Genomic DNA, 26,827 nt, shown 5'->3' with positions numbered 1-26,827 from the left:
ATAGCTTTACTTGTGTATGATGGATTTTTGTCATTTTGGTCTTGTTTTATTCAGATAAATATTGGCTATTTTACTACACTGGTGTGGACTCACTGTGCTACTGTGTGTGTATGTACAAATGCTCTACACATTGCCTCTGAGATAAGCCTGACTGCTCGTGCTAAGCTACCAAGGGGGTAAGCAGGGGTTATCTTAGCTGTGTGAATCCCTTACCCTGACTAGAGTGAGGTCCCTACTTGGACAGGATGCAAACCACTGCCAACTAGAAACCCCATTTCTAACAGTGATGCTTACAGTCATACCCCCGTCCTTGCATGTTTCAGCAAAAAATAGGATATTGCCCTGAACACTTGTACACCCACCATGGCACCAAAGAAGCTGCCCATCATCTTTGGAATATGTTTGCTGCTGAAGCAAGCTCACACGGCAAACATAAATACAAAAAATGCCCATTAAGGCATAACAAATGTGCTCAATTCCTGGACCTCAGCTGTAAGAGGAATGTAATGATATGCAGAGCGTGAGTCAACAACCTATTCATGGAACCTCTAACTGAAATTCTAAAATGATCTAATATTCATTACCACATGTATGCTGCTGACGCTCAGTTATACTTGAAAACCTCCTCCCCAGAGGATATCAGATTTCTCAACACAATTCTACATAATACTCAAAAATGGCTGACCTGCAACCACCTCAAAAATAATACCCTTAAAACAGAATTCCTCTTAATAAATATCCCCTCCCAAACAGTCATGCCACATTGAAGACTGCATGAAGCAATTAACAGCCTTTAACTGCCTATCACTTGTTATAAACTCCACAGGACCACTGGGAATAACTCTTGAGTATGCAGCAGCACATCTGTACAGTTATCAAAGGTTCAAATTTACAAATGAACATCCTAATGAAAATAAAGCTCTTTCTCTCCTCCGACGACTTCAAGCCAACTGTTCAAGCACTAGTGATTACCAGATTGGATTATGGAAGTGCAACCCTCTACGGTTTACCTAGATCTAAGCTGGCTCCATTAACTTCTCTTAACTCTGCAGCAAGACTCATCACAGGATCTAACAGAAACAACCACATATCTCCCATCCTGAAATCTCTAAAAGGGCTCTCATATGAGGCAAAGATATAATAAAAAATTGTGTGCATGACCCATTAATTTTGTCTGACTGCTTTCAGGCAATCACCAGGGCGCAGGGGCACCTATTTGCAAGAAACGGTAGCTTGAATATTATCTTCACAGCACAGACCATCTAAAACAGCTTTGAGTTCACTTTTGACACCCAGATGAATAGGATGAACCTGATGAAGCAATGGGTCACCTGAAGGTTAAGCTTGTAACCTTTTACAACATCAACATGCTCTTGAAAAACTTCAGTCTCCGGTTTCAGAAGAAAACCTATTTTCGCCAAATCCTGCCAACCAGCTATTGTTCTGACCCTAATGGCCACATACGTTTTGGTAGTAGTTCACCTGCCAAGACACAATGGGAAACGTACGAAGATGCCTAAACTATCAATATCATAATCACCGAAGGGTTTATGATTGATATTGGATCCTGTTTAAATAAATTCCCTATCCAATTAGTCATAAAAGTTCATATTAGAAACAATAGTTATTAGTGATCCTAAGTCCGCCCTCACTTGTATAACAACATCACCCACTCACATCTCTCAGAGGATCTTCTGATAGCCACACACTTGAGCCAGAGTTAGATCCACAGTCAAGACAACGTTGTTAAGTCTTTCATTTCGGTTGCCCCTAGTAATATCTACCTTGTTGATCCTAACTGGACGGACCCTTACCACTTTTACATACAACCTGAAAATGCCCATACTTCTCTCACAGATTGCATTGTTTGCCCTGGGCAGGGCAGTTATGTCTCATATAAGATTTTGACCAATAGCTGCTTCCGGAATTCTTCTTTATAGGAGCTCTCTCCTGTTCTATCCCCTGAATTCACAATACACACAGGCTCATGGTCCTCAATACTGATATCTGTGAGGTGCCTCCCCTTGAAACCAGTGCTTTGTTCAAAAGCAGAGAATGTTCACTTTGTAATGTACATGACCTCCGTCAGTATTGGATTTACACTGCTCAATAATCATTCTTGAATCTTTTTTCCAAAAAACAGTTAAAGGCAAATTGGTCTTTTTTGCATGTATCTATGATGTTCTCAAAACCACAGGTTGGCAGGGGTGTAACACATGCCTCTGCAGCCCCTTCAATGCAGGCTCCCCAGTAAACATTCAGGTGCCACTCTACCCTCCTGGGGTCCCGAATTCAACTAAGGCCAATGGATATCGGTAAGATATGGGGGATTAAGGGGACACTCTTCACATTTTGCAGAGGGGCATCAATTTTGCATCACCCCACTGCAGGTTGGTGCCAAATCCTCAGTGGAGCAATTTAATCTGCCACGCTCTACTCACTACCTTGTTTCTTTTTGAAAAGGATATGTCGTTCCCACACAATAGTTGGCCGGCAACCGAGATCAATAGCTCTGGTATTCATCTCAAATACCAAATTGTCCTTGAGGGGCATCTTCTTCTGGGAGATTATCAAATACTTCTTGACCTGCCTGTCCTAAATGATTAAACCATGAAGGTCTTCTTCTTGCTACATCGAATTTTGATGCATCCATGGCCAGATAATGCTCAAAGATTCTCAGCCATTGCCTCCATTTGATTTGCGGCTTGCAGGAGGTGGTTGCTGAGCATGCAGAGCTGAGGCCATAATTCTATGCCGACACTGTTAATTGCAAAGACTGTAGCTGCTGAGTAAAAGGCGTACACCCTCTAATTGTAAGAACAAAAGCAGTACCCTCTGCAGCTGAAGAAATGAATCATAGGAGGGTCTAGTCACTTTTAAGCAATTCTGAAATTAATTAGCACACACGTGTTGTTCCTTCATGCCACGTTGTAAAATCTAAGCAATGTTGTGGCCCTGTTCTCATTCTGCTGCGAGTCTTCGTTAAACAAAGTGTTCCTTAGACAGTTCAGATCCCATGGAGCTGCCAATACAATGCCCAAGATGGCTTCTGGTGCACTGCTGCCACGTGCACATGTGCACCTACCCAAAGAGTGCGCATTACTGAAAAATTGAAGAATCAACTCCTGCTGTCTCAGGCTAGTGTGGGCTAGCGACACTGGACTTAATACGCAGACTGATGCTGTTGGGACACAAGCGGTGTCTGGTACCAAGGCACCCTGAAAAACATATGTTCGCAGGCTTACATGGAGGCAAGCAGCAATCTGAGACAGATTCTTTAGGTCTCGCCTACCGTTGCTGCGAGTATTGTTACCTGTAAGGAGCTTTGAGCCTTCACAGTGCTTACTATTCGTTGGCTTCATTGTCATACTTATTTGCTGCCTCTTAATTGGCAAGCGCTTGCTGATGTCACTTCTTGCTCAATAGTTTGGAGCAGCGACCAAGTACTGATTGATTTACGTTTATTAGTGTTCATCGGTAGTTCGCTGTGCTTCTAGTACCATTTTGTTTATTCTTCCTCCAATGCTTCTTCCCCTCCCACTCCCCATCTTTGTTTAATGTCTATAGTGTATTTATGATCCGAGTGTGGGAGCCAGTAACTTTAAATAGGTGACTGCACAGTGCTCACTTGTGAGATTGTAACTTGTTCAGTTCGTACATCACACATATAGACGTCGATTATTTGGATGCCAACACTAACGTGCACAACTTCGAAGATTGCATAAAACGCACGCTCTTCTGCTGACATGTTGTTCGTATAGTGTGGTCCCTCACTGGTCTAACTTTACAACGCAGCATGTTCTGTGAAGAGGAAAGGAGAAAGTCAACGTAACCAGGAAGGCGCACAAGCGCACTGAGAGAGAGAGAGAGAGAGATAGTGTGTGTGTGTACCTTCAGTGAAATGCCACTAACGCAACCTCTGAAAGCCATTTGTTTCTGTGGCTCGACTCCGTTTCTGCTTCCTCAGACCATTTCGCGCCCGCGCATTCAACAGATTGCTCGAGTGCTCGTATAGTGAAAGGCACAGCAGCGATTCAGTCTGGGGGGAGGGGGGGAGTACTGATGTACTACAGGGGTCTTTTGCATTTAAATGTGTGTAATCGTTATTTAAATGCAAATTCAAGATGTGTTTTTTCCCATAGAAGGAATTGGCGAGCCTTCCTTCAAAGCAAAGTCCTGCACCCAATTGACATTTAAATGACGTAGTCTGGCTGTTCCATAACACGGTATCAACACACAGCAGCAGGCATTTACTCCTGTTCTATGCCGTTCTATAAATATATACAGACAGCTCGCTGGGAAACAGTGGGAGTGCTGTGCTTGTTCTGAAGGCGCTTTTCAGGCATCTAGAGTAGCAACACTCAGCGTGGCCATCCTGTACAGTGCATATCTGCAAAGCGCAAACAAGCCATGTGTAAGAGCTGCTGACACACATTTATCTCTATGAGGAGAACATGGACTAGTGCTGCGACGTCATTTCCCCTCTGGCCCGAGTAAGTCATTCAATCAATCAAATAACTTTATTCGGCCAAAAGGCTATAAAAGCATGTGCTTATAACAGGTGAAAGAAAAAAGCAATCAGTAAATACTACAACAAATTCACAAGAACACAAAACATTAGAGAAATAATAAAGCAAATTAAAACACCATAAAAAGATTACAATATAATTCAGCAAAACGAACAGAAAAGCCAGGGAATTTCTCTATTCATTCATTATCAGCAACAGAAGCACACAGTGATATTTTCTGGCAGCCTGTCCGCAGAAACTGGTGTTTGGAGCCAGGGCCTGAAGAAGGCAGCATTACACTCCCATTACGAAATGTGCTTTGTTTCCACTTACTTCATTGACTACTTTATGCACAAAAGGTTTTACTGCATCGTTAAGCGGTTAATATTACGTTCTCTTTATTCCAGTGCCTAATATGGTTTATTAAGTCAAAACTACGTTCTTGAGTAAGGAAACGTGTGTTAAGCAGAGTTAGTAAATTGTGACTCAAGTTGTTCATAATAATTACTGCGTCCTGGTCTCTTGTTGTCTTGTTTATTAACAGTGGCGGCCGGCACAGGTAAAAGCGGTGAGGTATGGTGGGGCTGGGGTGGGGTTGGGTGGGGGGAGTTGGCAGACGACAGGGTAGGTAAAATTAAATAAAACCAAGTACCTTGCACTCGCCTCATCGCCGACTCGGCGATGCGGTGAGTGCAAGGTAAGTGGTTTTATGTATTTATTTAATTTTACTTACCCCGTCATCAGTCGACTACCCCCAACCGCTTGACCACTCATACCTGTGCCACCCGCCACTGCTTGTTAAGACCTAGCCAGTGTTTAGATTTCATATGCCTATTTCCTTCACGTTTGTGAAACTTTAACAAGACTGAAAAATTCACCAGTGCACATTTAGCTGCATAGATAGACTTTCTTGAAGCGGTTGAAGTTTCCGCTCGCAGATTTCAGTACCACGGAGACAGTCGGTGAAAGTAAAATCCTACCCTGGACATTTTGGAGGGCATTGTGACCTAGGGGAGCCCAACTTGCCTGCGAATACCGCCGGTGGGACTGCGAGGACCAGCCTGCACAGCGCCATCACCACAGGTGCAGCTGGGGCCCCTTCCCGCCCGCTCCCGCCTACCTCTCCAATCACTGCTATAACTTCTCGCGGCCCCCGCTTCGCGGGGGCCGCTCGCAGATTTCAGTACTACGGAGACAGTTGGTGAAAGTAAAATCCTACCCTGGACATTTTGGAGGGCATTGTGACCTAGGGGAGCCCTACTTGCCTGCGAATACCGCCGGTGGGACTGCGAGGACCAGCCTGCACAGCGCCATCACCACAGGTGCAGCTGGGGCCCCTTCCCGCCCGCTCCCGCCTACCTCTCCAATCACTGCTATAACTTCTCGCGGCCCCCGCTTTGCGGGGGCCGCTCGCAGATTTCAGTACTACGGAGACAGTTGGTGAAAGTAAAATCCTACCCTGGACATTTTGGAGGGCATTGTGACCTAGGGGAGCCCTACTTGCCTGCGAATACCGCCGGTGGGACTGCGAGGACCAGCCTGCACAGCGCCATCACCACAGGTGCAGCTGGGGCCTCTTCCCGCCCGCTCCCGCCTACCTCTCCAATCACTGCTATATCTTCTCGCGGCCCCCGCTTCGCGGGAGCCGCTCGCAGATTTCAGTACCACGGAGACAGTCGGTGAAAGCAAAATCCTACCCTGGACATTTTGGAGGGCATTGTGACCTAGGGGAGCCCTACTTGCCTGCGAATACCGCCGGTCGGACTGCGAGGACCAGCCTGCACAGCGCCATCACCACAGGTGCAGCTGGGGCCTCTTCCCGCCCACTCCCGCCAGAACCACCCCTCTACTTAACCCGCAGGAGATTCCACGCTAGCGGGACGCGCGCGGGACAAAGCACGGGGCGAAGACCGGGCAAAGAGCGGGCCGTTCGAGAACGGGCGAGATAGGGATCGGGCACTCTCTCTCGGCCTGCGACTCCTCCTCTTCATATTTTCCGTATCTAGCTGTGGACTATGGCTGCAAGAGAGACGAGGAGCAAGACCATACTGGCTGCTGGGATGCCAAAAGGTACTTTGGACACATATTTTGCAAAAGCGGGCTCACTCCTTATTGAAGAAATTACTATTTTAGAAAGACGTATTTCACAAGAAATTGAGTGGGTAAGGAGATCTTCTTTGGGACCCCTAGCACACGCAACTACCCCTGAACAAAGATTGGAATGTATAGTACCAGAAGCAGGGGTCAGGGGGACAAATGGTACGCTGGATGTAGTTGATCTGAGCGGTTCCTTTACTCCCAATACTGATTGTGATTTATCGGCCCCAATAGAGCTCAGTATATTACCTTTACCGCTTCTCAAGTCCCCCCCACCCCAGACTGTAGTCAATGTGACCCCGTCTAACCCGGACGGAAATATTGCCAGGGTTCATCAGTCTACGCAATTAAAGCAGGGAGTGAAGGAGGGAGCCATTCCAAAAAGGAAAAGAAGGGCACAAAACTCTGGGGGGAGAAAGTCCAAAATTGCAAAGAATACCCCCTTGTGTGAGGGTAACAAAAATGGCATAGCTAGCAAGGGGCCAAATTCGCCATAAAAAAAAGGGCACCACCCTCCCATACCCCGGGGCAGATAACACTGGGTACAAACGCAAATTCGGGGGAGGAGGATATTACTCTCTCTGATATTCGCACTCTTATGAGGATAATGCTCAATCCTTTGGAAGTGCGATTAACAAAGATAGAAACCTGTCTAGTGAATATTGGAAAAGATATTTCACAATTAGTAGAAGCCCCCAAAAAAGACAGTCAATCTGCAAGCGCAGGGCTGACCCTTAGTGATAAGATCACCACAATAGTGCCCCCAGTCAAGGAAAGGGGTCCTGTACTTAAGCCTATACAAATTCATGATTCAATACCACAGGCTAATCCACTAGCTTCAAATTGCCTAGTAAATGTAAGCCCCCAGGAGAAGTCAGTCGAGCCTGAAAGCGAGGAACTGGGCAATGGTAACAAACATAGGTTAGTTAACCTGCCACCGGAGGCAAGCCCGTACACAGTTATCCTAACAGGTATTCCCGAATTAAAGCCATCTTCTCGGGAACCTGTAGAAGCCCAAAAAAATAAGGTAATTAATTGTCTCTCTATTAATAGGCCCCTACCTGAAGGAATACAGAGTGAGGTTCTCATGGTGAGAAGAGTCCCATGGTTGGGTGGCACTAGGAAATCTATCCATGGAGACCGTGTCCTGGTAAATTTCAGGGACCCCAGGACTGTCTCATACATATGTAGCTGGCCACATTGTGACAAGGGGACTTCCATTCAAGCATTACCCTTATCATTCTTCTACCCACCCTTAAGATATGGGCAGGAAGAGGAGGGTTGGGAACTAGTACATAAAAGAGGAGGTAGATGGGGTGCTAGAGCAAGAGGGAGCCCCCTTCTTCCCAGATCACAGCGCTATGATCACTTCCCTACCCATAACAGGTTTATCAACCTAGATATGGTAGATTGACGGAGCGAGACGGGGAGAGGGGAGGATAGTGGTCACGGTGGGGTTCATGCCATCAAAATATGCCTAGCTATTCCTAAGGATAAGGCCAACCTCGAGGAGAAATTTACCAATGGAGAGGTAGACATAAGTCCTGTTTGCTCTCCTTGCATACCAAGGGAGATGACAGCGACCCGAGATGGCAGTATAAACATCAATACCCCACTGGGGACACACTTTAGTATGGTTATGCTCCCAAACCCACCAACTGAGAGTACCATCAGCTCCAAGAAACCTGGGCGCGAGAAGAAGTCAATCGTACTGATTTTGCTACATTCTCTATAAACGCAAAATGGGGGGGGCAGGGGGCGTCCCTCGGGTGGTCTTGCAACCTGGGTGGCCAGTGATTTGGGATGTAGTGCCGCCGTTCTCCCATTGAGCAAGGAGGACATCCTTGTTGTACTGTTGGAATGGTCAAATTCACATAGTCTTTTACGGATAAATGTCTACTCCAGACCAGTAAGTATCACGCAAGAGTCGCGTACTATAGAGGAGCTTGCGGAAGTTCTAAGTGAAATCCCTGAGGGCATTCCTTTCTTAATAGGAGGTGACCTAAATTGCCACTTTGAGCCGCTCTCTGGCTTACGGGACGGTCTAGCCCAAGAGGAGGATGCGGTATGGTCTGTACCCCCATTGGAAGCGCCGGGCCCAAGAGCTTGGACGCCTTTGGTTGTACAAATTACATCCTTAATTTTGAAATATGGTGTCCGGGCCTGTAATGGGCGGATAAAATCTGATATCCCCCCAAAATCCACATATCATAGAGTGGGTAGGGAATCCAGACTTGACTATATCCTAGTTCCATTGGCTTCGTGGTCACTTATCAGAGACTTTCGGGTGATCCCAAGGGATGATAGTAACCACAACGCACTGGAACTGGAATATGACCATCCGGGTCTTGAGGTTAGGAGGGAATTAATGGTGATGCCTGAGGTAGGATTAGGCCTCACGAATAACAGACGAAGAGTGAAGTGGGAGAAATTAGCTTCTAATCCAGGGAAGATATCCAGGCTGTATGCCCGCGTTATCCCCACACTCGAAAAGGCCCATGCCTTAATGGAGCAAACAAGTGCCCAGAGCACATATATACTGCGGGGGCTGCTGCATGAGGACCTCATTAAATCGGTGTCCGAAATCCTCTTCTCTACCCCAAAAAGGGCAAATGGACACACGGTTTGTCCCCTCTGGTATAACACCACATGCCGTAAGGCAAAAACTGATCTCCTGGCCTCGATAAAGGAGGGCAAGGGGAGTGTGGAGATCAGGGCCAGGAGAACGGCCTATAAGCGCCTGATTAGCCACGCAAAAAGCGAATGGGAGTACGAAAAATGGGAAAATCTCACCATCTCCCTGGCACGTGGGGATTCGCGGAAATGTTGGCGCTATGCGAATACTGGGTCGGAGAAGTTGGCCTCTGCAATAGAGCCAAATATTTCAGCCAAAGCTTGGCAAGACCACTTCCAGTCCTTATATAGCGTAGTTGATGGAGTACGGACTAACCCTACCCACCTTGTTAGTGACCCTTTGAAAGGGACTCCATTCACATTAAAGGAGGTCCGTGAGGCCATTGGACGGTTGGCATCAGGCAAGGCACCCGGTTTAGACGGCCTACCGGGCGATCTATTTAAACACGAACCGGACGTCTGGGCACCCTACTTATTGATATTGTTTAACTCCGTTTTGGTGGGCATGGAGGTCCCAGATACTTGGATGGGCGCAGAGATTGTCCCAATATTTAAAAAGGGATCGCCCCTGCTCCCAGCCAACTATAGACCTATCAGTCTTATGGATGTTCCCCAAAAGATCTTCGGTAGACTGATACTTAATCGCCTCCAGAATTGGATTGAAGAACACGCTATTATGAGCCCGTATCAAGCAGGGTTCAGAGAGGGTGTTTCAACTACAGACCAGATTTTCCGTTTGAACCTACTATATTGGAAGACCGCGCTAATTGAGGGCGGCACTTTGTATATGGTCTTTGTGGACTTGCGAGCAGCCTTTGATTTAGTGTCAAGGGATAAATTATGGACTGTTCTAAGGGATTTAGGAATATCCTATTAATCCTGATGAGATTACATCAGGGGAATTTTGCCAAGGTTAGGTGCGGTAGAGGGGGAGTTCTCTCGGAGAGATTCCCCGTTGACGCAGGGGTCAGACAGGGTTGCGTGCTTGCACCGACCCTGTTCTGCCTCTTCGTCAATGGGGTTATTAACCATCTTACTGGGCTGAGCAACATTGATGCCCCCAAACTAAATGGCAGCAGGGTGCCTGCCATTATGTTTGCAGATGACACCCTGCTGCTCTCTAAATCCCCCATGGGCATACAACGGGTGCTGGATGGGTTCTCGGACTTTTGTGTGAAGCGCGGTTTGGAAATCAACGCTTCCAAAACTAAGTATATGATCCTTAATCTGCCTTCTTGAACTCGCCCAAATCCCATGTTAGGGTCTGATAGATTAGAGAGGGTCACTACTTTTGATTATTTGGGGGTAACAATCAATCAGATCATGACATGGGATTCGCACCGAACCAAGGCAAACTTGAAACTGGTTCAGTTAACAGGTGGCATATGCAGGATGATAAGTAGGTCGAGTTACAAGCCATTTGCCCCCCCCCTCCAAATTTATAAACTACAGGCCAGAGGGGCAGTGACCTATGGGGGTGAAATATGGGGGCATATAGCTGCTCAGAAATTGCAGATTACGGAGAACAACTTTTTAAGGCAACTGGCAGCATTACCGCCTAGTACCCCACTTCTCCCATTGAGATTAGACCTGGGCCTTAGACCTATTTCGGAGGAGTTGGGATTTAAACCTTTAACCTTATGGCGCAAAATCTGGAGCACACCTGAATTATCCAACTATAGGGCTGAGCTCGCAGAGATCTTGCGCCTACCTAAAGCGGCACAAATCCCGTGGTTAAAATACATTAAGCAAACATTTGAAATGTTAGGAAGACCAGATTTGTGGCTTAATCCAGCAAATGTATGCTGCAGGTCCTCACGCAAATCTATCTCAAAGGTTTACTACGAGTACAAGTTACGTGCCTCAATTGAGAGCACACATGAGGGGTCCTTAACTAACTACTTCCTTGGATTTAAAGATTCATACCATCAAGAGTCCGTCTTTGATGATGTAGGCCCCCCAATTACAAGGAAGCTATACATGCAGTGGCGATATGGTACTCTTCCTCTTAGAGCATACACTGATCGCTGGACTAAACCCCAGCCCTCAGTGCAATGCCCAGCATGTTCATACCCGCGAGAGACTGATCTGCACATTATATTTTTCTGTCCAGGTTACCAGAGAGCTAGGAATTACTGGCTTGTCCCTCACCTTAAAAATGTTGGGTTTAGGCATTTTCTCCCAGCATATAGAATCCTAAAGACAGACTTATCTGCTTTAATTGTATTTGCAGTCGCAAAATTTTTAACTGCAATGTGGTTCATCCGCAATCGTTGTATCAAGTCCAACATGGCTATATGAATATTCCTGATGATCTTAACTCAATCGTTTTATGATTGTTTTTAACTTAATTAAGTGTAATCTTTTTATTCTGTAATTTATAATTGTATAATCGTTGCATTCTTTTATGGTCCAAAGTGACCGAAATAAAGATTATGATGATGATGATGAAGTTTCACCTTGTCATGTAGCATTTTCCCCGCTATCTTCACCACCCCACATAATAGGAACTCGCCGGCTGCCTGCCTCTCTGTAAATGAAAACTCAGTTGTACCTCTGGACGTTGTCGCATCGCAGGTACATTTTCGCAGTACAAATATACCTCTGCTTATGTACGAAGTTTGTCACTAGTTTAAATTCAGTCCATGAGCCACATCAGCATTGCCCAAGAGCATAGCAGGCATTTGCACACATTTTAATGCTATGCAGGTGCTTCATTTTAACAGAAAGGGCCTCAGACCTTCGTGGACAGTTTACATAAGGCCCACTGTGCAGGTGTAATATTTGTAATTTTGCATTCTGTGAAGTTGTGCTTCAGCTGTGGCCATGCTCCCCTTCACTTTTACAGGTCTTAGCATGTGCTTGACATTCTTCTTAAGATCTTACCTAAAACAGCACACATGCACTGTTGCTTGCGAGTGATATTGTGTACAAGAAGGGGTTTGGAGCCCGGCCGTTACTTACCATTCATTGACTTCATTGTCACTCTTACTTGCTGCCTCCTAATCCGCCATCGAGTGAAGCTTCACTTCCTCTTCTTTTATGTGGAGCATGGACCAAGTACTGATGGCTTCATCTTGATTTCTCTCCTTCTGCTGCTTGCACTGTGATAGAGGTAGTATTTTCTTTTTCCCCAGCATTTCTTGTTATTTTCCTCCCCCATCCCCAACCTTGTCCATGTTGCTTCTTCCCTCTCACCTGCACCCTCTTGTTGACTGTGTTGCTTCACAACCCCACACCCATTCCTTACGTTGTCTGAGTTGCTACTTTCCTCCCACTCCTCACCCTCCCACTGTCTGTGTTACCCCCACCACTAGATAAAAAAGTGTTATTAACTGGCCAACACCTGACACGTCACTGAGTTTTTTTAAATGTCCCGTTACCTTCTACCTTCCCACCCATTGTCTATTTCGGAAAACCACACCTTCCATTACAAAAAAAACCTTTTTGCTAACTTTTACCGGTGCTGCACAGCAGCCGCACTGCTCTTCAAAATAGCTAAAAGACAATAGCTCCTGCATAGACAAGACCTCTTGGCTTTGCCAGTGCTTGTTTCAAACGGCCAACTCCTCGATAAGAAGCCTTTACCAGGAACAACTTGGGCATCCTCCACAACTTTGGTGGGCTTATGATCCTCACTAGAATCCTATGCTTAACATCAGTATGAAGTAAGCTGGAATGACAGACGTCAGACACCACTTCAAGAGTTTATTTCCAAAAAGAAAGCTCACAACCAGAATGCACGACCAACAGATGTGGAAACCAGCAGCGACTGCCAAACAGAGCACATTACTACCAACCTCAAGGATCCAGTTTATCCATGTTTCAGAAAGTGGCAGTAAGTAAGAATAAAGCAGGAAAAATACAGGTAAGTGCAAAGAGGGTAAAACATAGATAACTATGCATAAGAACACATGAGAATAGCATAAAAGTAATGTTGATTACCGTGAATCCCAGCGTCAGGAGCAGCAGGCAGGACACATACCACATGTGCCTGCTCAAGAAGGCTTCCATCGCCTGCAGGCAGTCCTGCAAAAGAACAGACAAAGCATGAGCCTGTCCACCTCCAATGGCCGAATGTCAGTCCTCTCAAAGAGCAGCACGGCTTTCAACAAACTGATGCCCCGCTGGGGAATGGCCAGATGGATTGTGCCAGCTTCATACATTGAGTCAGTGGCACACAGAGACTGCATACTGTACAGGCAGAATGAAACCTTCATTGCCCAACTTATTTTCCCCTTGTATATATTTTGTGTGGATTTGAATCTAATATTTCTCGCATCATATGCTCAACGACTTGATTATTGTTTTTTTCACAATTATGTAAAGTGCTCTGATACCTACGGGTCTAGCTAGCACTATTCAAAACCTATAAATAAAGGCAGGCAAACACTTATTTAGGACTGAGACCCAGAGTTTTTGAGTGAGCAGTGAGACAATGTTGTAGCAGTGACACCTAGTTTCCAGTCAGATGATGGTTTGAACGAAGGTCCTGCAAGGAAGTGTTTTTGGTATAGCAGTGACACCTAGTGGTCAATCACATTATGGCATGTGTTTAGGCCCCGCTAGGCGGTGCCATTGGTACAGCAGTGACAAACACTGGCAGCCAGAGAAGGGCATTTACTGAGGTCCCACAAAAGGCATAGAGAGGTGCAGTAGAATGACCCAGTACTAAGGGCAGACAATGGCAGAGGCACTGAAGAGACAGAAAAGGCAACAATAGTAAATACAAATAGCTAGAGAATTAAGTGGTTTGTAGTAAATAGGCTCTTGTGCAGAGGTGCCTAATTTGTCATTGTTGTAACACGTGGGTAATCTGCATGCTTGAAAATGTAGGCCTCTCAATTCTTGAGCAAAGTTGATGGGGGGCAGAGTAGTATGTAAAGCCGGCAGTAGAGGGATATATTGTTCGCCAGACATCTTTTAAGTTATGGATACGTCCAAGTTCGATAAGTGCAGCTCGTGAGCGACGCATCCTCTGAAATGCTCGTTGTCGAGTAGTATCAATATTATAATCCATAATAAGGTTGAAGTCCCCCATTATAATAAGTTCCCCACTGCTGTCCAATAGTTCAATATTTAACCTGTCTATAATAGACGGGTCATCAATATTCGGCCCGTAAAATACACAAAAAGTAAAAATATTGTCATCCCAGAGCACTTGAGCCATAGCCCAACGGCCAGCTTTATCAACCTTAGTTTTAGTCAGTTCTATATTTAGGGCCTCATGTAGGTAAATAAATTTTACCGGTTCTTAAATACCGAGCCGTACCGAATCGGTAAATTAGAATCGGTAAGTTATATGTAGGTAAAAATTCGGTAACAGTTACCGATTCGGTAACATTCGGTAATCACGAATCGGAATTCACCGAATCGGTAAATACCGAGGTGGTATTTACCGATTCGGAAAATACCGAGGTGGTATTTACCGATTCGGAAAATACCGAGGTGGTATTTACCGAATCGGAAAATACCGAATCGGTATGTACGGATTCGGTAAATAAAATCACATGACTTGACGAAACAGCTAATCCTGTGCAACGACAGCCCATCCAACCAGGAAGTGGCCACACCCAGGCAGGTGTACATAATTAGCCGACCCTGGAGAGGCTTTGAGTGCAGAGGAGAGGCAGGGAGCCGTTGCCTGTGCGAGCGGAAAAACGAACAGCATGTCCAGCCAGAGAACACAGAGAGACGGAGGGGAAAGGAGGAGGAAGCTGAAATTTAGCCCCAAGGAACTCCAGGTGCTGGTGGAGGAGGTGGTGAAGCAGCACCAGAAGCTGTTTGGAAGGCAGTCCCTGCAAGTGCCTGAGGCTGAAAAGCGCAACATATGGCTGGCCATCCAGGCGCAGGTCAATGCTGTGGGAGTGACCCACAGGGACATTGAGGTCCTCAAAAAGCGCTGGTATGACCTGAGGATTGTAACCAAGAGGAAGATGGGCGACATCCAGAAGGAGGCCAGCCAGACCGGAGGTGGAACCAACAGGGCACCTGCCCTCACCGAACTGGAGGAGCTGGTGGCGGCCACAATCGAGCAAGAGAGCGTCGTGGGCCTCGGGGACGCCGACAGCTCTGCCAGAGCCGCAACACACCAAGGTAAGACAAAAGCACAGCAATGTAGCCCCCCCACCCCTATCCCACATCCCCCATTGTGAAACGAGAATCACACTGCAGTCCACACGTGTCAGTGCAGACAGGCAATGCATTCCGGGAGATGTAGTCAGGGTAACACTAACCATGACGTAAATGTTACAGGGCAACAAGGCATGTCACGCACTCGAGGCACAAGGAGACAGAGGACATTTTGGAATGTGAAATGATGTATTGTGACGCTTGCAATGCAGCCCTTCGGGGACACTGAGCCAATGTTGTATTTCTGTCCACAGATGTGACATCATGCAGGACAGGGCATGCTGCAGGAGAGACGGCACACCGGCCACAAATATCACCTCTAGCCAGCACAAGTTCAGACCAGGGAGCAGGCCCACTGGCAGCCGCACCACCAACACAGCCAGCCTCGCCGCACCCAGAGCCAGCATCACCTCACCGAGAGCCAGCATCACCTCAACCAGAGCCAGCATCGCCACTCATGTTCGAATCACCGGCCACATCTCCGCTTGCAGGTGTGAGAATGAGGAGGCGTCCAGCAGCCAGGCTACGAGCCTTAGACACCTCGTCAGACGACAGCATGGGCCCAGAAGACCGCACCAGGCCCCAGGAAGGGAGCCATGCCACTGTGCCCCACACCTCACAGGCAGCACAGACGGGAGCAAGAGGGCGCCGCAGGTCGCGTGTCCAGAGTCCACCAGCACCCATTGACGGCCATGGTGTCTTCTTGGGTCTCGAGGGCCAAATGTTGAAGCAACAGCGCCTGCAATCAAAGGCAGTCATGTCAGTCCAGAGGCACATGCGGGTGATGAAGACAACATTAGTCAACATGGACAATAACATTAGCGGCATGGCTGCGGGCATTCGGGACATGTCCCAGTCAATCCAGCAGTTGTGCAGCAAATTAGATGCTGACATCGAAGCACGGCGCCGGGAACGCCAGAGAAGGGACACTACCAGCAGGGCACTCAACCGTCTGGCAACTGCGACTTCTCTACTGTGCCGGCGCTCTGTGACGATGCAGGAGGGCCTAACACAGTGCTGCAGCGACCTGTCTCGGGGGATGGTGCAGGTGACAAGTGCACTAGGGGTGCTATTGACTAGTCAGGCGTCGACAACTGCTGCAGGGGATGCTGCGGAGAGCATCGACACCAGCAGCAGGAGCAGCATCACACCCCCCGTCCCAGAAGCACGCAGGAGCAGCAGGCGGCTTGGGGTTGGCTCTAGTGAGGATGCACAGGCCGTGCAATCCACCACTGCAGCGCGTATGCGCAAACATTGATGTAGCCCTGCTTAGCCACTTCCCATTGGGTGACGTAACCCTGGACTTACTCCTTGTATAGATGGGATATTGCCAGATTGGCTTGTTCATGTGTTCATGGCGTGGTGCCACATTAAAACTACGTCATGACTTCTCACAACTCGCTGTGTCCCCTCACTTACTCAGAAATAGTTGCATGTGATCTCTGCCCGTCTCTCTCTCCCATCGATTGCAGTTGGCACTCTAGCTGCGTTGCCCTCTGGCTGGCCTGACTCATCCTCGTTGTCCTCAAAATATGTTAGTTCCACATCTGTACCTTTTTTCGTGGCAAGGTTGTGCAGCATTGCACAAGTGGCAATAATCTTGCAGCAGGTGATGGGTTTGTACTGGCGTGCGCCTCCGCTCTTGTGCAGGCAGCGGAACCTGCTCTTCAGTAGTCCAAACGTGCGCTCCACCACATTGCGTGTTGTTTTGTGTGCCACGTTGTATCGTCTCTCACTCTGGGTTGCTGGGTGTAGGTAGGGAGTGAGGATGAATGACCGGCATGCATATGCACTGTCGCCTAGATGAGTGAAAGGGAACCATCAGTAACATGCCTCTATACACTATGAGTTGCAGGTTTCAAGGGGCGTCACTGTTACTCACCTAGCAGGTATCCCTCTCCAAATTCTCCGGCACTCAGTCGTGTGTAGATCCCACTATTCTGGAAGATGTAAGAGTCGTGGGTGCTCCCAGGAAACTTTGCAACAATATCTGTGATGATGTTCCCTGCATCACAGATCACCTGCACATTGATGGAGTGGGTGGACTTCCTGTTCCTGTAGATGTGCTCTGTGTCAGCTGGTGGACAGATTGGGATGTGTGTACCATCAATACAGCCGATGACATGGGGGAACTGTGCCATGTGATAAAAGTCTGTTTTTGTTTTCTGCAATGCAGCCTGTGTGTTTGGGAAGCTTATGTAGTGGTGCATTCTCTGCATCATGGCATCCAGGAACTTCATGAAGAAACGTGACAGGCAACTCTGGGATACCCCACCCACCGCAGCTGTCACCACCTGATAACTGCCGGATGCCAGCAGATGTAGGCTGCAGAGCACCTGCACATGTGGGGGTATGGCGTGCGCCCTTCTTATTGGCTGGTCCAGGAGTGGGTGAAGGTCCCTGATTAAGTCCATGATGGTTTCGGGGTGTAGCCTGTACCTCTCATGTATCTCTGCATCAGTCAGCTGAAATAGTGTAATGCGCTGTCTGTAGATGAGTTCCTCCCGTCGCCAAACCCTCAGTCCTGCTGCCTGTAGACGTAGGCGCCTTGCAATGACGTACATAGCGGCCATGTTGTCCACGCTGTTGCATTTTGGGATTGCTTATCTGCACTGTTGATGGTTACCACCTGCTTTCAATCCGTGTTAATTACCGACTCTTATTTACCGATTTTCTTGGATTTCTTAATTACCGAGTGCTCCTACATGTCATTTTAATTTTTACCACTTCATATTTACCACTTCATATTTACCGATTCGTTAATTGTGTATTCGGTAACTCTGATTCGGTATTTTGGAATTCGGTAAATATGAATCGGTATTTACCGCCTCATATTTACCGAAAAGTGGTTTTTGGACTCCTACATCTCACTTGTCTGAATACCGGTCGGTAACGGCATATTTACCGAAAATCGGCCGTTACCGACCGGTATTTGGCTACCTACATGAGGCCCTTAATCTTTTCTGTGCCAAAATAGCGACACCTCTAGTTGGTATACTGCATTCTGAACATACAAGCACGTCGTATCCTAACTGCCTCAAAAGCTTACGGTCAGAATAGATGATATGTGTTTCAGTGAGCAAGGCGATCTGTGGTTTATACAAATTAAGCTCCTCGGAGACAAGCCGTCTCTTATTCCTGCCATTGAGTCCCGATACATTCCAAACCAAACATCTGATTCTGTGTGTCATTTCAATCTGTTAAAACGCTTTGCCTGTTTTTGATTTTGATTTTTCATACTGCATTGCAACAACAAAAACAAATTATAATAACAAATAACCTTCCCCTCCAGCCTGATCATTTTAACATGCCCCCCATCAACTTTGCTCAAGAATTGACATGGTTTGGGCATCAGATAATATTATAAAGAATAGCTTTATCGAGTTGTGCCCAAGAGTTGCTTCGGATCACAATCCAATTGTGATATCATTTAGCCTGCCACGGACCAACCGGAAACTTAGGGCATTTACATTTCCCAGACATCTACTATCTAATACTGATTATATAACCCAGCTCAAAGCACACTTACGTGAATCTATTGCTATAAATATTAATTCTGCTTCTCTAAGTATAGTTTGGGATACGGTCAAAGCCAGCATCCGTGGGTTCACACAACAGTTTGTTTTCAATCAAAACTCCTTATATAGACGTGGCTGGGCGGTTTTGAGTAACACCATAACTATGCTTGAAAAACAGCTGTCACAGGCTCTGATACAGGATGTGCCAAACTTATCTGACATATGTCAAAAGCTAGCTTCATCTAAGCTCAATATTAAAACTAGACTTATGGAGAAAAATCTAAATAGTTTACAAAAATTCCATATATCTCAATACGAGAGTGGGGATAAGGTTGGCAAAATTTTAGCATACAAAATTGCCGATGATAAATCTAAAACCTTTATAAAAGAAATTAAGGGCCCAAACAATTTGGTCTACACTCAACCCGAACAGATTCTCCAGCAATTCGCTGCATTTTATAGTACATTATATACTCCAGAGGAGCAACCTGAGCTGAATAAGATGCAAGAATACTTAGACACTTACATAACTAAAGGTAAACAGATTGAAAACATGGATTTGCTCTCTGAAAATATTACTGAGCAAGAGATCAGAAAAGCAATTGCTTCACTACCCTTAGGAAAAGCTGCTGGAGAGGATACAATCCCATTAGACATCTACCAAAAATGCTCGGAGGAAATTCTGCCATTACTTACTGATGTGATTAGTAATGTTGGGATAAACGGGGAGGCTCCTAAATCCTGGAATACAACCAGGATGGTCTTTTTTCTAAAAAAAAGGGTAAACCGGCGGATCAATGTGGGTCCTACCGACCCATTTCACTCATCAATACAGATGCTAAAATTTTCGCCAAGGTACTTGCTTCCCGACTAGCTCCACTTATTCCTCATCTGGTGTCCCCTCACCAACATGGTTTTGTTATGGGAAGAGATACTACCGCTCATATTAATATGGCCATTACCGCATTCGATGTTGCCAGGCTTGGACCCACCCCACTCGGTATGATTCTCTTGGACGCTGAAAAAGCCTTCGACCGAGTGGGGTGGGAATTTCTCTGGTCAACAATGATCACTATGGGATTCCATGGTCGATTTCTTAAATGGCTTCAGGCTCTATATGACCGCCCTTCAGCTACGCTCTGCTATGATGGGCTAACCTCGTCCAGCTTTTTAATCTCTCGTGGTACTCGGCAAGGGTGTCCATTATCACCCTTGCTCTTTGCGCTATCCCTCGAACCTTTTCTTGTTGCACTACAAGCAAATCCTAATATTACTCCTTTCATACACGGTCAGAAACAACTAAAAATAACGGCGTATGCCGATGATATTGCGGTCTATTCAACCAATATACCGTCAGCTATACTGGGAATTACCGAGGAGGCTAACAAATTCGGGTTAGTCTCCGGCTATAAACTCAACTCACATAAAACACAAGTTATTCTAAACTTTAAACCATCGATTCAAATAGTAGGGACTTGCAAAACAGCCACTTACCTTGGTATTAAAATCTCTTCAGATATTAATGAGATAATTAAACTTAATTATGAGACTCTTCTTAAAGAAACCGCTACAACTCTAAAAAAATGGCACAAGGTCCCCTTAAGCATGGTTGGTAGGATCAACCTAATCAAAATGAACATACTACCTAAATTTTTATATTTATTTAGGTCCATACCTCTTATTGTCAGTAACGCATACTTTAAACGGCTCGATGGGATCTTTAGCAGTTACATCTGGGGATACAAGAAGGCTCGTAGGTCAATTAATCTTCTTAAACTACCTCTTAATCAAGGTGGCTTGACCTTCCCCGACTTTAGAGTATATTATTTCTCTGCTTTCTTGAGCCGTCTCCGTGGCCTGTTTATCCGTAACATACAAACGCTATATTGTTATCAATTCGCCCTAGGCGAGGACTCCAATATGTTTCTAGCCAAAACTACTGACCCAAACTATTTTAAACGGGTAAAATTTAAGACGATTAGAGACACTGTTAAAATTTGGCAACTTATTTTAGCCAAATGCAATACGTCTTTGTTCCATCCCCAATTGCCTCTATGGGCTAACCCCGGTCTTCCGGACATATTTCATGATGGTATGTTTCACAAGTGGAAAGTTGCCGGAATTGAAACACTCGGAAATCTCTATGGTAATGATGGATTATTGGCCTTTGAGACACTAAGAGTAATCTTCAAACTACCTTCAGCTGCACAGTTTAAATATATTCAGATACATGATTACTTAATACGCAAAACAAAGCTACTCAAAATCGAAGATTCAGATATATGGAATTGCTTTTATACTGCTAAGGTTAGATCACTCATTAGTTTAGGCTATAAAGTACTTACCTCGTTCAAATCGGACGACTGTGGGAATATTGCGGACAAATGGAGCTCCCGTCTGGGTTTGAATATCTCAGCTAACCAGATATCATCTTCACTAATTAGCTTTAATCGCTCGGTCCAGTCTTCCAGCTTACGCTTACAACAGTATAAAACGATATTTCAGTTATATTATACTCCGGAAAAAATCTCAAAATGGTCTAGTAATAGTTCTAGTAGCGAACGGACAAGGTGCCCCAAATGTGACCTGCTAGCTGCTAATCTAGAACACATGATGTTCACGTGTCCCCGACTTACTGAATTTTGGTCTAAAGTTAGCCAGGGTATCACGCAGATTTTGACACAACCAATTATAATAAGCTTGGCTAATGTTTTGCTTGGCATCCCCCTGCTGAATCATCCATCTCTAGCCTCACAAACTGATCTTATTAATATTTTGATTGGTTGTGCCAGACTCACTATCGCTAGGACTTGGATCTCTTGCAACCCTCCACACGTGATGGAGTGGTGGCTTCTTGTCAAAGAAATCCACACCATGGAAACTTCTCTAGCTAAGATCAGAGGTCACAAATTTCTTCAAAAAACTAATAGAATCTGGGGCGCCTCAACTCTAAGTAAAGTTTGATGTACACATAAAAACCCTTTTTTTTTTTTTTTTTTTTTTTTTTTTCTCTCTCTCTCTTTGTGTTCTGTCACTGAGTTGATTTGGATAAAGCTGATACGATTGCTGATCTGTATGTACATGCCCTTCTTTGAATTGCCTGTTTGATTTGATCAATTTGTTTAATTGTCTGTAACTCTAATTATTATATGCTATCCCGTTCTCCTGTCCTGATCTCAATAAAAAATTTAAAAAAAAAAAAAAAAAAGAAAATGTAGGCCTCTGTCTTGGCTCAGCCTCCACTGCTTTCAGCACACTGACATCCGTATCCCCACACCGCACCCCATTACTCTTGTTGTAACTCATTAACACTAGAAACTGGTGTCTAGATGCTGGTGCTACTTCAAGGTACCTGCAGTATCTTGCCCTACACTTTGAGTTCTATGGAAGCAGTTTTTTCCTTAAAGTATATGAAGCTACGCCCCTCTTGATTATTCACGGAAAAGGTTTCTCCAAAACCTAAAATGTCTTTTCTTCCTTCACTCACGTTTTTGACATTTGAGACTATCCAGCAGCTCTTTAGCTGCCCATTTTAGGTATCTGCGTGGAAGAAAAGGCACACATTCATCAAAGAGGCAGCGACAGAAGTTCAAATAAGCTTATGAACTAGGTTTGCAATTTAGAACATGATATTTTATGCCACAGGAAATCAATGGAGTCTGAGAAAGGTTGAGGATACATACATGTTTGGGAGTTTTTGCCAGAGAGTCTGAAATATTTCCAATCTAATTTTCTTGGGCGGCTCCACAAACAAGACATTGCAATATTCCAGTGTGGTGACAGTAACAAGTTATGCTAAAGTGCAACTATCATTTTCAAAGTGGGCGGAGAAGGAAGCTTGACTTGTTCTCTCTAGACAGCAGAGTTAAACAAAAAGGTGACGAGTCGAACGTTTAAATTAATTTCAGAAACTGCTAATTACGTGGGGCTGCATTCCAGTTCATTGTCTTTTGCCCATTTCAGTAGAGAGAGCCTCCAAATACCAACCGGCCTTGGTCCTGCTCCAATAAGAACAGCCCAGCAGGAAACTGCCCAGCCAAGTCCTCTCCAGATGGGAAGACAAGCAACCGCAGACTGTGTTGGTCTATTTAGGCTTCATCAGAGAGATGCAGCTTAATCCCTATGGCACAGTGAGCATGGGAGCCATGTTGGAGCATCCCCAACGCACTTAGGACGTCGTGCTGAGGAAAACAACAGGTGATGGGTGGAATGCTTGGATTATTATGAGCCACTGGTGATTATTCAGGCTCAGAGAGAACCCAAATGCATACTTTTTGTAGGGCAAAACTTGATATCCCTCTGTTCGAAATTATTTAAATCTTGGGCCAAGTTTTTTCAAAATGCTACTTCAATATGCAACTTGCACCCAGTTAAGTTAAACAATTTGGTATCCATGCTTGACAGCAGAATATTCGCTTTTCACTGTCAAATAATCGTATTTGCACTTTCCTGGTAGGCTGAAAGACAGCTGTGTCATAGCAGAGAAAGCCCAGTTCTCTGGCACCATCAGCTTGTGCAGTGGCTGTTAAGCAGCTATTAAAATGAGAAGCATTCGTTGACTGTCCTTGTCAAAATAAATACCAGGTATGAGACTGAACATGAACTCAGCTGCTTCTAACAAATCAAACACATTAAACAACCAATCAGGCCACATAAATAAAGGCTATTTCTTAGCTGCCTAGGCAAAGATGCCGAGAGAACAACTGGTTACTGACCACGTGAGTCGGGTTCTTGTCTGCAGAAAAAAATGGATTCCGTCGCAGGAACAAATGAGTCATCAGCAAAAGAATATGGGACAGGATGCGCTGCACTCTGTTACCTTTTCTGCTGTTTTACAGCACTGCTCCGGCCCCCGCTATCTAAAGGACAACAGTGTAGCGGCCACACTCAAGGACGTGGCATTTCTGCAGCGCTGCTTTCCGTAAAGTATGCACAAGCAATGTAGGGTGGCCAGACGTGTCGGATTTCCTCGGACAGTGCCACATTTTGGACGACTGTCCCGTTGTCCGACACTTCACTCAATTTTAATTAAATGTCCCGGTTTTCGGGACAAGTGTCAGCTCATCCGGCTAAACAGAACTGTAAGGTGTGCTTAGGGCCTCTGACGTGTGAAATAACTCATGTAATTTATATTTTAGTTTTAGGCAACACAGGAGGTCAGCTACATACACCCAGAGGACAGGAGGCCAAGTGTGTGTTGAGGGGATGGCAGGGGGCGCTCAGGGGGAAGCTCCTGCCAGGACTAATGTTTTGTAAATGTAGTCTTGTAAATGTATGCCTATATATATATAGTTATAGTTAGGACCGAGTTCCCATAGGAAATCTGAAAATTCTATTTTGAATAACTTTGGCGCCGGTTGACTTATCTTCGTGAAATTTTCAAAACGAATGGGGCGCTCCGCTCAGCTCCTACCCTGAAAGTTTCGGGGTGATTCGTCAAGGGGGGGCTGAGAAAAAAGGGGGGTCCCATAACGTGTTTTCCCCATGCATTTTCCCATAGGACCTTTAGTCGAAGGTACAGCCCGAACGGCTGAACAGAATTACTTGAAATTTGGCAAAGAGGTAGACCTCAGGTCGGTCATGTGCCTTTTGCTTAAATGGTGTAAATCCGTTCAGTAGTTCCCGAGAAAATCAAAAGTAAAATCACATATATATCTGGGCGGAGCCTAACCACACATCTCATCGTGAGATCTGATTGGCTGTCAGCACTTCATCCAAGAAGTGTTGGCAGCCATCTTGGGACCAATATACATGATAGCACCTCATTAAAAAGCACTGCAGTTAATAGAAGGTTTTAAGACTTTAGTTACATTATAAATCATTTCTTGATGGTACCATACTCATTTTAGGAATTGTGGTGTGTTCTAAGGTGATTTTACCATGTGAAAAAGCCTTCTGCAGTGATATCATGAATCATGTTTGAGAGAAAACTATTTTCTCATGCTTTTCCCACAGAGGTTTGGAAGGTGATCTATAAGCTAACTGAGGGCATATTTTCTGTAAATTCACATTATCTTTCTCAGTCATGTGAGAATGAAGTCTGACATTCTCAGTAAAACATGTACATCCAACAAGGGCAGAGACTGTCAGTTTATTCCTTTGTGTTCTACTGCAGCTTCCCAGAGTGTTCTAAAGAACAACTAGAGCGCTAACAGTCCTACTTATGACAAACGTATGGCACACCTGAAGCCATCTTGGTTGGAATAAAGTGGTAATTCTTAAAACATTTAATTTAAAAAGGAACAAAATGAGGGGGTTCATTTTTCCATAGAAAGTATGATTAGTGCTGCAGAAAGAAAAATTAGGGCACATTTTGAGTGACTTCTCAAATCCTCTTCTATTTCATAAAAAAATTCTGACATGCAGACTGAAACATGCACTTTCAATACCAGCAGCAGACTTCCCTGGTGAGCAGTAACTTTACTACAGTGATCTAATAAGCAACTAGAGTGCTAACATTCTGAATTTATGGCAAATTTGTGACACATCTGAATGCCTTCTTGATGGAATCAAAGTAAAAAACTGAAAGTATTTCCTACTGAGGAGACTGTAGTAAATGAGGAAATTAGGAAACATCATAACAAATAAGTCTCCCAAGATGGCCACCAGAGGCAAAAGAGCCCAAATGTAGCCCAAATATCACCCAGATGTAGCCCAAGTATAGCCCAATGAAAGAATGTCCCAGAGTTTTCTAACGAACAACTAGAGCGCTAACAGTCTTACTTATGACAAAAGTATGGCACACCTGAAGTCATCTTGATTGGAATAAAGTGGTAACACTTAAAACATTTAATTTACAAAGGAACAAAATTAGGGGGTTCATTTTGCCATAGAAATTATGATTAGTGCTGAAGACAGAAAAATTAGGGCACATTTTGAGTGACTTCTCAAATCCTCTTCTATTTCATAAAAAAATTCTGATATGCAGACTGAAACATGCACTTTTAATACCAGCAGCAGACTTCCGTGGTGAGTAGTAGCTTTACTACAGTGATCTAATGAGCAACAAGAGTGCTAACATTCAGAATTTATGGCAAATGTGTGACATATCTGAATACCTTCTTGATGGAATCAAAGTAAAAAACTGAAAGCATTTCCTACTGAGGAGACTGCAGTAAATGAGGAAATTAGGAAACTTCATAACAAATAAATCTCCCAAGATGGCCACCAGACACAAAAGAGCCTAAATGCAGCACAAATATCACCCAGATGTAGCCCACATGTAGCCCAATGACAGAAGTGTGCAAAACACTTATTTTTTGTGTATTTGCAGTTTTATATAGTGCAGACTTGTCAGGTATTGGAATGCTTTACATGAGCATTGGTTACACCACACAAGATCAAATTCATTTTGGTTGCAGACATGGGGAGATTAAGTGATTTGACCACAATCACAGAATGTTGAGCTGAAGCAGAAACTCCAACCTGGTTCCCCAGTTGCAAAGTCTGCAGCTCTGGAAGTAACACCACATCCTCTCGCCAAGGTGCAACATTTAATCAAGTGGTCAACTGGATAAAGAAACATAAAGATTACAAATAATTTAAAAGTTCTTTGTCGCTATTTGAAAACTCAGAAAATATGTCCTCATTTTAGTTTTTTAGAGCACTAACCATAATTTTGATGCAAATAAGACCCTCTCATATATGTAGTTTCTAAAGGAAATACTCTAGGTATTACAGTTTTGAATACATCAAGATGACGTCAGGCGTTCCACACTTTTTAAATAAATATAGAATGTTAGCAATCTAGTTGTTCATTGGGATACTGTTGAGAGGCAGAGGCCAGGGGCACGGACTCTGAAAATTGAAGGCAGGCAGGAGAGTGCAGAGGCAACAATTTGACCACACTGGGCAGGCAGGAAGGGCAGTGGCAGCACAACAGACTATGGATGGCAGTGGCAAGGGGGGCAGGGGCAACAAACCAACAATACAGGACTG

General features: G+C 45.0%; 2 protein-coding genes across 2 annotated transcripts in view; one reads left to right on the top strand and one right to left on the bottom strand.

The window, feature by feature from the left end:
• The window catches only part of TSPAN32 (tetraspanin 32), a 537,989-nt gene that overhangs the window by 4,752 nt on the left and 506,410 nt on the right, over positions 1-26,827 (bottom strand). The window contains exon 7 of the mRNA XM_085644943.1: positions 13,185-13,268. Coding sequence (XP_085501069.1) covers positions 13,185-13,268 — 84 coding nt within the window. The remainder of the gene's footprint in view (positions 1-13,184; positions 13,269-26,827) is intronic.
• LOC146860987 (t-SNARE domain-containing protein 1-like) overlaps positions 14,909-26,827 on the top strand; it is a 57,135-nt gene continuing 45,216 nt past the window's right edge. Inside the window, exons 1-2 of the mRNA XM_085646475.1 lie at positions 14,909-15,335; positions 15,626-15,703. Coding sequence (XP_085502601.1) covers positions 14,909-15,335; positions 15,626-15,703 — 505 coding nt within the window. The remainder of the gene's footprint in view (positions 15,336-15,625; positions 15,704-26,827) is intronic.

The sequence above is a fragment of the Triturus cristatus genome, chromosome 3_1 (genome assembly GCF_964204655.1).
Source record: "Triturus cristatus chromosome 3_1, aTriCri1.1, whole genome shotgun sequence".
Classification (NCBI taxonomy): Eukaryota; Metazoa; Chordata; class Amphibia; order Caudata; family Salamandridae; genus Triturus; species Triturus cristatus.
The sequence above is the reverse complement of the archived record's forward strand: the minus strand, read 5'-3'. Positions and strand labels throughout refer to the sequence as shown.